Source organism: Bombina bombina, chromosome 3 (assembly GCF_027579735.1).
Source record: "Bombina bombina isolate aBomBom1 chromosome 3, aBomBom1.pri, whole genome shotgun sequence".
NCBI classification, from domain to species: domain Eukaryota; kingdom Metazoa; phylum Chordata; class Amphibia; order Anura; family Bombinatoridae; genus Bombina; species Bombina bombina.
In genome coordinates this window covers 743,425,464-743,437,201 of record NC_069501.1, presented here as the reverse complement: position 1 = coordinate 743,437,201, position 11,738 = coordinate 743,425,464, and the positions used below count along the sequence as shown (strand labels likewise).

The window sequence follows — 11,738 nt, the reverse complement described above, 5'->3', positions numbered from 1 at the left end:
GGCCCCCATTGCCGCTTCATTTTCGGCTTGATAACCAGGATATATCCCCACTTCGCCTGTAAAAGAAATAATATTACCTTCTCCAAGCTCCGACACCGGCAACCGTGACTCCTCCGGAACGCTGGCGACATCATTCTTGCTCCGACGTTTCTTCACAGCTCCCGACTTGCTTGCGACAGAGCCGGCCTGCACCGCCCGTTGTTCGAAAACACCTCCGTCTGATGAAGTCCTCACCGCTCTCCTTCTTCTGCTCCCGGAATCCTGCCTCTTCGTTCCCGATGGACTCAACCTCTCAGGCGGGCGGGACCTCCTAACAGGCCTAGGAGCTCCGCCACCCGCCGTCGCCGCTCCTCCGGACCCGATGACCTCTTCAGGGACGAGTCTTCGCTGTATCCAGTCGACGCCCTTCGTCTTCAGCAGCTCTTCTACTGTTCCAAGGATTGATTGTAGATCCGCCATCGAAGAAACAGCAACCGGAACGCTTCTCTGAGGTAAGTGCAGGAACGCTTCTTTCCAGGTCTTCTCCACACGATGACGAACTGAAAGTGAGCAACGGCTCACATAGACCCGCCCATCCGCGCCTCGAGTGAGGTCACTGGCCCCTCCTCTCACAGGCGCTCGACGGGGCCGCATATACCGATATAAACATCCAGTATAAAACCTTTTGAAAACTTAGAAGCTCCCAGTTTAGCACTGTTAATAAGGTTAGGCTGGGACACCCAGTTTAAGGGGCTGAGAAAGCAGGAAGAGCAGACCCCTCCCTGCATATGAAAAGACTCATTACAAACAGGAGCTAGCAGGAGTCTGTAGACCTGGGTTTACATCTGATACTTTGTGGATTGGGACTGGGTAGGAGTCTGAAAAAAATAAGCAAATCATCTACAAAACATTTAAGCAAAATTGTGTACAGAGTCCCTTAAAAGCAGTTACTATACAGCTGTGTTAGTCAAATCTCAAGTGAGCATGGAACATTTCTTCATGACTGCAGGCGGGTATTAATGAGTGCGGCTGTATCCTAAGTGGACATTGCATTATTAGAAGTGCATTTATATAACCTGCTGTTTTTTTCCTCCCTTGGGGTAATAACTGAGTACTGAGATTATGATAGATGATCACAGATGAGGAGAGGGCTGCTATAGGCTGAAGCCATGAAGTGGGGCCAGTACACCCCCGGGACGCCTATGATACACATAATAATAATGAAAAGTGTAAAGAACATCCACAAAATGGCTGATTTATTTTGTGAACATTATCTAAAAATATAAACAACATGCCCTCCGTTGAAAAGACTGCACGTGCAGACCGTAAATAGGGCTCTGCTGCGCCGCAGGTAGCTAAGCTAACACAATACACACTGCGAGTGGCCAGGGACTGAAGAAGGGAGGAGACTAGACAGGAGGGGCTGTCTCTGTAACAGGACACAGCCATCACTTCCTTCTCCAGCCTGTTTGCTACTCCTCCTCCTGCTGCTTTCACGCAGCCACATGACACATATCTCTGCATCCTGAAGCAGAAGGGAAGAAAGAATCCCCATACGAAATTAAACGTAGTCATTAACACGCATTTTTTTTGCGTTTTCTTTCTTCCCTTTTGCCTTTCACAGGGTACATTTCATTCACTCGGTTTCCCACCCCAGCCGTACTTAAACTCACCATGCCTAATATTGTGCTGTTCAGTGGCAGCTCTCATCAAGATCTCTCCCAGAAAGTGGCTGACAGACTAGGATTGGAGCTGGGAAAAGTGGTCACCAAAAAGTTCAGTAATCAGGAGACCAGGTGAGTGCATGTAAGAGAGGGAGGGATGTGTGTTGTTAACTGGCAAAACATAATATGCTCTGCACATGACAACAAACTCACAGGAACCGCACGCTCCGGCCATAGCTCACATGTGAATCTGCATAACCTTGCCTGTTGCTGCATGCATAGGGACAGATTGTTCTTGCAATAAGTCACATTGCTCTTTATATTTAGTTACGAATAAGAGCATATGGTGTAAAATGTATTGAGATAAACTTTAACCCCATTGTTGTCAGATAAACCCTGTACTTATTTCTGGTTTAAAGGGAATTTAAGCTTTGTACTTGGGGGGGATACTTTAAAAAAATAATATATATATATGTATGTTTAGCCCTGTATGGTGTCAGACAGTCTATAATAAGAGATGATAATGTTAGTTTAAAACGGGTCACTAAACTGAACTTATGAACCTTGCACATAGTTTGTTCACCTTCAGGTGCACGTATGTTAATTACATACTGTATTTCATAGACTTTCCGCTTTACATGCTTAGAAATATTGATCTAGTTGTTCTATGTCATTGTAGTAAACTGTACTGTATTCTGTTTATTAATTTGCTACATTGAAACATATCCATTGTTTGTCGTGCAGTAATTTGTTTATTTTCCCTTTGGTAATTATTGATTCTTGATTGTTATCCAATGTTTAATTTAATCCCTCATAATGAGTCAGAGCGCTCTCATCTTCTTTGGATGTTGTAGAATTACATTGTTACCTGATGCAATTACATTAATATTGGTTAGTTTGTAATGTGTCTATATTGATTTGCAAATCCCGGGGACCATAGAGTGCTACAACCAGGCATGTTTGTGTGATGTAAAGGTACATATAGGCACATCCAATGGTCTATCTAACCCTGTTTACAGGTAAACTGACAAATTGCTGCTGGCACCACTGGCTTGTTTGTAATCTAAACTGCAGAGAAGATCTATCATATCTTATATCATATCTATCATATCTTGAGATATATATATATATATATATATATATATATATATATATATATATATATATATATAAACGTGTGTGTAAATAATAAACATTCAATTTATTAAACCGTAATGATCACTTGTTTAAACTGACCAATTTTTTTTTCTTTTTTTTTTTTTTTTTCTTTGAATCATGCTTTATGGTATTGTTCTCACAGGAAATGAAGTGTAAAATCACCAGTAGAACAGTAAGCAAGCTTATCTTATGGTTTTCTGTGAGTGGTCAGATGGAGCCTATATATATATATATATATATTCAGAAAAGAGCACTCTCACCTTAATAGCAACTGCCAGGGTGCCAACGGCTAAGTATATCAAGTAGAAGAAGACACTCTCTGGTCTTCTCAAGTGTACTTTATTTGAAAAAGCGTGATGTTTCGGGGACACACTCCTCTCCCTGCCTGAGGAAGGGGAGTCCCCCCGAAAATGTCACACTTTTTCAAATAAAGTACACTAGAAAAGACCAGAGTGTGTCTTCTTCTACTTGATAGAGAGATAGTGTGTGTGTATATCCTATCTATCTATCTATCTATCTATCTATCTATCTATCTATCTATCTATCTATCTATTTTTTATTTTTTTTTGTGTGGTGTGCATGACAGCTAGAGCTGAACCCTTTGCATCTGTCTAAGGGAGATTACTGGGGTTGTGATTATGTAAGAATTTTAGTCTATTGGCTATGTAAATATTTGCCACCCTATTTAACCAACAGTGCTTTAATTTTGGGGACAAATAAAAAAAGAGGAAGACAAAACCATCAGTTACATCAGCATAGGCAAAAATAAATCCCTTCCTACTCCCAATAAAAAGCAGGATTTTTGTCTTGTATGTACTATGAACCTTTTGACAGATACCCATGGATGATGATTATCGCTACATTGTTTATTGAATGCATTTTTAAAAGCTATGTTTTAATACTGTAATAAACATTTCGGTTGTCACAGCAAAATTTGTCATTGTATATTATGAAATATGCTTATTGTTTAAGGAAGACTTTATATTATTTTCTGAAGATACAAAGTTTGCTAAAACACTCACAAATAAATATTTGATTACAAATTTTCTGGTATTTATTAGCTACAGACAACATTGTCATATGTTTTGTTGCAGAATCACAAGACTTGGTTTTTAATATGTATCATAATTTCAATTTCCTGGGAAGTCATCTGTTAATTAAATGCCTTTTCCCATTCATAGTGTAATGACACCATGCTAACAATTTTGCTTTTGTGCAAGTTAAAGTGATGGTAAACTTTCCCCTTTGTATAAATAAATTCAAAATGTTGGCAATATTTTAGATGTAGTTTAGTTCATAAGTTGTAATTAAAAAGCATTATATAACTTTTTAAAATCGCAATGACATTCAAATACCCAGCGCTCCGGCCTCCCACTTTTAAAGTCATGTTTTTTTGTGAGCCGAATGAAACTATTATTCAGAAACTAAACTTGCTTTTTAAAACCTTTATTTTTTGTTACAAATGGAATAACAAGGTCTACATATGTTAAAGGGACAGTCTACACAATTAATTTTTATTGTTTAAAAACATAGATAATCCCTTTTTATTACCCATTCCCTAGTTTTTCACAACCAACACAGTTATATAAATACACTTTTTACCTCTGATTACCTTGTATCTAAGCCTCTGCAAACTACCCTCTTATTTCAGTTCTTTTGACAGACATCCGTTTTAGCCTATCAGAGCTGGCTTACTGGAACTCCATGTGCATGAGCACAGTGTTATCTATATGACACACATGAACTAACGCCCTCTAGTGGTGAAAAAACTGTCAAAATGTCCTGAGAGAAGAGGTGGCCTTCAAGGGCTTAGAAATTGGCATATGAACCTCCTAGGTTTAGCTTTCAACTAAAAATACCAAGAGAACAAAGCAAAATTGGTGATAAAAGTAAATTGAAGAATTGTTTAAAATTACATTCTTTATCTGAATCCTGAAAGTTTATTTTGGACTAGGCTGTCCCTTTTAAGAACATTTCAGCTATACATGAGAACAGGTAACCAACCCCCTTTCACTCAAAAGCAACAAAAAAAAGCAAGAAACTATCAACAGTTTTTTTTTTTTTTTTGCAAATAAAAAGGTAAATAAATGGCATTATTTGTGAAAGTAGGATATGGTAATTGTGTGTGTGTGGGGGGGGGGGTGTAAGGACCACCTCAATATTTAAGCTCAATAGCAAAGTTTAACTTTAAAAAAAAAAAAAATTGAGTATGGGATAAAGACACAACATATACATACAATTTAATCTATCTCATTTTCTGTTTTGTTTTCTCATGGACTTATAAAAACTTAAAGTGAAGGTGAACTGATGAATGAAAGTCCGTTTTTTTAAAAAATACTATTAAAAACAGGGGCACTTTCATTCATCAAAGTTTAGAAGGTAGCCGTTTTTGATTAAAAACTTACCTTTGGTGGTTTTTTTTTCTTTTTAACAGCCAGAGCAGCTTCCCCCATCCGGAGATCCTCTCTTCACACGTCATGAATGACTAATCCAGCTTCCTCCAATCACAGCATGGCCTTAGGCAATGACTACCCTGGGGGGAAAGCCGTGATTGAAGGAAGTTGGATTAGTCATTGATGACGTGTGAAGAGAAGATCTCCGGGTGGGGGAAGCTGCTCTGGCTGTGAAAAAAACAAAGGTACGTTTTTAATCAAAAACGGCTGATTTGTAAACTTTGATGAATGAAAGTTCCCCTGTTTTTAATAGTATTTTAAAAGAACAGGCTTTCATTCATCAGTTTACCTTCACTTTAAGGTTTGAAACATGCCTACAACTACTGAAGAAAGTAAAGTGAAAGATTTTATTAAGAGGTTGATCTTGATCAGGTGTCATTTTATCTATACATGAAGCTATTGTGTATTTTTGTGAGGCCAGTGGTTTGCAACACTTCCTTACTTAAAGGGACAGTATACACTCATTTTCATTTAACTGCATGTAATAGACACTTCTATAAAGAATAATATGCACAGATACTGGTGTAAAAATCCAGTATAAAACTGTTTAAAAACTTACTTAGAAGCTCCCAGTTTAGCTCTGTTAAAAAGGTAGCTGGAACACAGACTGCAAGTGGGGGAAAAAGCAGACCCCCCCCCCTTCCTTTGCATATAAAAAGGTTCTTTACACAAACAGGAGCAAGCTGGAGTAGGTATCTGTGGGTATTCTCAAATCTTTGGGGCTTGGTTAGGAGTCTGAAAATGTTGTTTAAAAATAAGCAAAACTATACATTTAACCCCCCCCCCAAAAAAAAAAAACAAAAAAACAATGGGCTATATGAATGGTTCATCTACAAAACATTTTCGCAAATAAAAATCTATTGTATAATGTCCCTTTAAAGATGCTGCTAGTGAAGAAACGCGTTGTAATGATACAGAAGCAGCAGAAAGAGAGTGTGTCTGGGATGAGAACTTTGGAGGGAAAAGCTACTTGCACTTTTATTATGACCCTCATCACTTAATTCCATAAAGTATTTGTATGCAAGGATGTGTTTTGTCATCCTTGTAGCATTTGGAAAACCATTTCTTCTCATAGTATTTTCAAATTGCAGCTTTGCTCTCAGCAGCAATTGCACTATGAGAGGAGGAACAAAAAGCAATTTAGTGCAAATATTATAGATAAACATTATGTTGTGATGGGTAGAACATTAAAGTGTCAGTAAATTTTGTAGAACGCCGCTACTGAGCGGGTCTGGTCTTTTCAGAAGCGCATCGAGGCACGCTGTCTAGTCACAGCCGGCCTAATCGCGCCATTAAACTCATTGTAGCTACAAATTTCTACTTTGGCATTAAAAATCTTTGAAGTATAAAGTTGGCACTAAATTAATGTTATATAGTTCTGCACTATGTGCAGAATTATATAACATTATTGTTTAGGGTTACTGCCCCTTTAATAGGAATCATTTAGATAAAGATTATAGAGATATATTTGTCAGACAAATTTAAACTGTTACCTGCCAATTAAGGCCTGAGAGGACAGAAACTATCTACTGTACACCAACAATCGCCCACTGCAGTAGGTACAAGATGGTGCCCACAAACAAACTAAATGAACGCCATTCCCCTGCAGTGCCCCCTAGAGGCAGAAATGCTTATTTCTCTTATTTGAGAATTGCATTGAGAAGTACAGTGTACTTCAATTGTATTCCAGGATTTGCTTGTCTTCAGCTGAGAGAACTGGCAATGATTTGATACTTTACATAAAGTCTCAGAAGCTTTTCAATAAGGTCTTTGTGTTATATAGTTTGACTACTATGTCATATACATATTATTTATCATTGTAAAAGAACATATATTTCACACTACATTTTTTTTATTTTTTTATTAATTTTTTCCAGAAAAAAACAAAAAAGGCTTGGGGGGTGAAAAAGCAGTTTTTCCCAAATTTTCCCAGGCCTTCCCATCTCTAGCTCCACCCCCAGAAATACCAACTTTTTAATTTACATAAAAAAAATAAATTTAAAAAAATAATAATAATCAAAAATCTCATGTTTCAGATAACGTCATAAATGATCAAATTTGCTTTGTTCTGTTACTATCCTTTGTTGAAGACTAAACCTAGGCTGGCTGAAAGCAATGTCTATGGCAACAGTGTTTGTAACTATGTATAACATTGCTATAAACAATGTAGCAAACACTGGTGCCTGATGGCTAAAGATATGTGCACTCTCCTCGGCTCACCTTGAATTGCTATTTAACAAAAGATGTGAAGAGAACTAAGTAAAATTGAAAATATAAGTAAATTAGAAAGGTGTTTAAATGCCATACTATAGCAAGCCAGTTTAAGTTTAACCCCTTAAGGACACGGCCATTTTTCAATTTCTTTCCCTTAAGGACCAGGGCTATTTTTACATTTCTGTGGTGTTTGTGTTTAGCTGTAATTTTCCTCTTACTCATTTACTGTACCCACACATATTATATACCGTTTTTCTCGCCATTAAATGGACTTTCTAAAGATACCATTATTTTCATCATATCTTATAATTTACTATAAAAAAAATTATAAAATATGAGGAAAAATGGAAAAAAACACACTTTTTCTAACTTTGACCCCCAAAATCTGTTACACATCTACAACCACCAAAAAACACCCATGCTAAATAGTTTCTAAATTTTGTCCTGAGTTTAGAAATACCCAATATTTAGATGTTCTTTGCGTTTTTCGCAAGTTATAGGGCAATAAGTACAAGTAGCACTTTGCTATTTCCAAACCACTTTTTTTCAAAATTAGCGCTAGTTACATTGGGACACTGATATTTTTCAGGAATCCCTGAATATCCCTTGACATGTATATATATTTTTTTAGAAGACATCCCAAAGTAATGATCTAGGCTCATTTTGGTATATTTCATGCCACCATTTCACCGCCAAATGAGATCAAATAAAGAAAAAATTCACTTTTTCATAATTTTTTTCACAAACCTTAGGTTTCTCACTGAAATTATTTGCAAACAACTTGTGCAATTATGGCATAAATGGTTGTAAATGCTTCTCTGGGATCCCCTTTGTTCATAAATAGCAGACATATATGGCTTTGGCATTGCTTTTTGGTAATTAGAAGGCCGCTAAATGCCACTGCGCACCACACATATATTATGCCCAGCAGTGAAGGGGTTAATTAGGGAGCATGTAGGGAGCTTCTAGGGTTAATTTTAGCTTTAGTGTAGTGTAGTAGACAACCCCAAGTATTGATCTAGGCCCATCTTGGTATATTTCATGCCACCATGTCACCGCCAAATGCGATCAAATAAAAAAAAAAAAGCTAAATTTTTTACATTTTTAGGTTTCTCACTGAAATTTATTTACAAACAACTTGTGCAATTATGGCATAAATGGTTGTAAATGCTTCTCTGGGATCCCCTTTGTTCAGAAATAGCAGACCTATATGGCTTTTGTGTTGCTTTTTGGTAATTAGAAGGCTGTTAAATGCTGCTGCGCATCACACGTGTATTATGCCCAGCAGTGCAGGGGTTAATTAGATAGCTTGCAGGGTTAATTTTAGCTTTAGTGTAGAGATCAGCCTCCCACCTGAGATCCCACCCCCTGATCCCTCCCAAACATCTCTCTTCCCTCCCCCACCCCACAATTGTCCCCGCCATCTTAAGTACTGGCAGAAACTCTGCCAGTACTAAAATAAAAGGCTTTTTTTTATTTTTATGATTTTTTTTTTTTTTTTTTTTAAATATCTGTTTCGCTGTGATGGACCCCCCCCTTAGCCCCTAACATCTCTGATCCCCCGCAAACAGCTCTATAACACTTGCCCACATCCTATTTGCTGCCATCTTGGGTACTGGCAGCTGTCTGCCAGTACCCAATTTGCCTCCAAAAAATGTTTATTTTTTTTATTTTTTTGCATGTAATAAAATGTTTTCTGTAGTGTAGCTGCCCCCTCTAATACCCTCCTCCCTCTCCCCCTCCCAGATCCTTTTGAAAATGATTTCCCCCCCTCCCTCTCCCATTCATAAATTCATTGGTGGCAGTGGCTGTTACGCGATCGCGCGCACATATGCGCACGCGCGCTCCCTGCAGGCCCCCGCACGCTCCCGGCACCCGGCGTGCACATTCAGGAACCGGATGCCGGGTAGCGATGGGCCGCCCACCCGCCTCCCTGCAGCTGCTCCCACCCACCAACGATCGGGCCCATCGCTACCGGTGCAGAGAGGGCCACAGAGTGGCTCTCTCTGCATCGGTTTTGGAAAAAAGGTATTGCAGTGATGCCTCAATGTCGAGGCATCACAGCAATACCTTGAAAGCGGCTGGAAGCGATCAGGATCGCTTCCAGCCGCTTTAAACCCTGATGTCGTACAGGGTACGTCGCTGGTCTTTAAAGACCAGGTTGTGTGCGACGTACCCTGTACCACATGTCGTTAAGGGGTTAATTTGGACTTTAATGTCCCTTTAGGTAGTATATATCATCTAAATTACAGATGAGAAGAGGGAGCACCAAATGGGCTAAAGTATCTACATATACTATAATATCAAGGTTGAAAATATAATTAAAAATACATTTATTACAAATTGACATAATAGGGTACCCTATAAACAATTCAGAATAGCAAATAAAAACAATTAACAATTGGTTAGGAGTAAGTTAATGCCTCAAAATAAGTGTCCTCAAATTTGTGAGGAAAGAACAAATAACTGATTGTAAATGAGTGTCCAAAATTAAAAAATAAAAATGTGTGTATATATATATATATATATATATATATATATATATATATATATATATATATATATATATATATATATATATAAAATGAACAAGCGGTGTCAGTAAATGATATTACTCAGCAAACTCAGCCACTTCTCTGTACAGAATAGCATGACATAACCTAGGTAGGTGAGACTTACTTCTGATCATGAACACTGCCCTCAGGTAAGCCGCACTAAGACCTGATCACCCTCCGTATTTATATATATATATGTGTGTGTGTGTATATATATATATATATATATATATATATATATATATATATATATATATATATATATATATATATATATATATATATATATATATATATATATATATATATATATATATATATATATATTAGTGTATACACACACACACTATGTATGTAGTAAGAAAGAAGTGTTTGGGAAGTGTAGTTGATACTAAAAGTAAAAACTTAACTGGAGGCGCTAAAAAGTTTCTTTGTATTAAAGGGCAAAGCTGCTGGAGTGAGTCTGAATAGTGTTTAGATATTACCCTCTAATATCTTCACACAAAGTGATAGTATGTCCAGCGCTAAACCCTGACTAGCAAAAATAATGATCTAGTAATTGATAATATTAATAATATAATGATCTAGTAAATAATAATAATATTATAACATAACACTCAAAAACAATGTTGTGTTGCGCAAAGGTACACACTTCTACCTCTATAAGATGTAATTCACACGAGTACAAATAGCATCTAGAATAATTAGGAGCCGGACATCAAAAGTAGCTTAAAATAAATGTGCACCCGATATACAATTATTGCTTGCTTAGAATTAATACACGCTATTAGTGAATATTTGCACTTGAGCAGAGTGCTGCAATTGGTACAGATGCACTCTTATTATACTGCGATGTATTGATAAACTTACAACACATTTGACATCAGAGAGATAGTTAACACACTCATTCCATGTAGCGTATACAGAATGTTTATATGTTTAGAGCCTTATACAATATATGCGTTCTGTAGAATCAATGTAACCGCACTGAACAAGGTAGATTACTGATACACAGTTATAGGTGAACAGTCCGTGTATAGACACAACAAATATTAAAACGGTGATTAAAATACTGATATATGTCCGTGTTAGAATAAAGCAGTATGAAGAGTTTCACAAATATGTAAATGCAGCCGTGAGTCTTAACAATCCGTATCCTATTACTGTCTAACGATCTACTTGCATTCCAAACCCTCAATCGTATGAGGTAAGGAGTGGGTGATGATGTACAGTTATGGCTGGAAACGTCTTCCCCAGGCAGGTGTAGGTCCGCTTGTTAGTGAATAACAGGAGTTCTTTTCTCTCCGTCCGTTTGCTTATGGCGGTAGTTTTTCTCTCTCCTCCTCTCTCCCGTGTGTGGTATTATAATAAGGACGAGAAGAAACTGTACATAGTATAACTCAGTTTAATAAGTACCAAATTTATTAAACATAAAACCAAGGTACTCGCAAGTGAATCCTCAATCAATATGAGGTACCTTGGTTTTATGTTTAATAAATTTGGTACTTTTTAAACTGAGTTATACTTTGTGCGGTTTCTTCTCGTCCTTATTATAATACCACACACGGGAGAGAGGAGGAGAGAGGAAAAACTACCGCCATAAGCAGACGGACGGAGAGAAAAGAACTCCTGTTATTCACTAACAAGCGGACCTATACCTGCCTGGGGAAGACGTTTCCAGCCATAACTGTACATAATCACCCACTCCTTACCTC

General features: G+C 37.5%; 1 protein-coding gene across 1 annotated transcript in view; it reads left to right on the top strand.

Annotated features, from left to right (window-relative positions):
* Window positions 1-1,441: 1,441 nt before the first annotated feature.
* Window positions 1,442-11,738, top strand: part of PRPS2 (phosphoribosyl pyrophosphate synthetase 2) — a 386,813-nt gene continuing 376,516 nt past the window's right edge. The window contains exon 1 of the mRNA XM_053707587.1: window positions 1,442-1,775. Within this exon, the coding sequence (XP_053563562.1) occupies window positions 1,654-1,775 (122 nt within the window). The 5' untranslated portion in view covers window positions 1,442-1,653. The remainder of the gene's footprint in view (window positions 1,776-11,738) is intronic.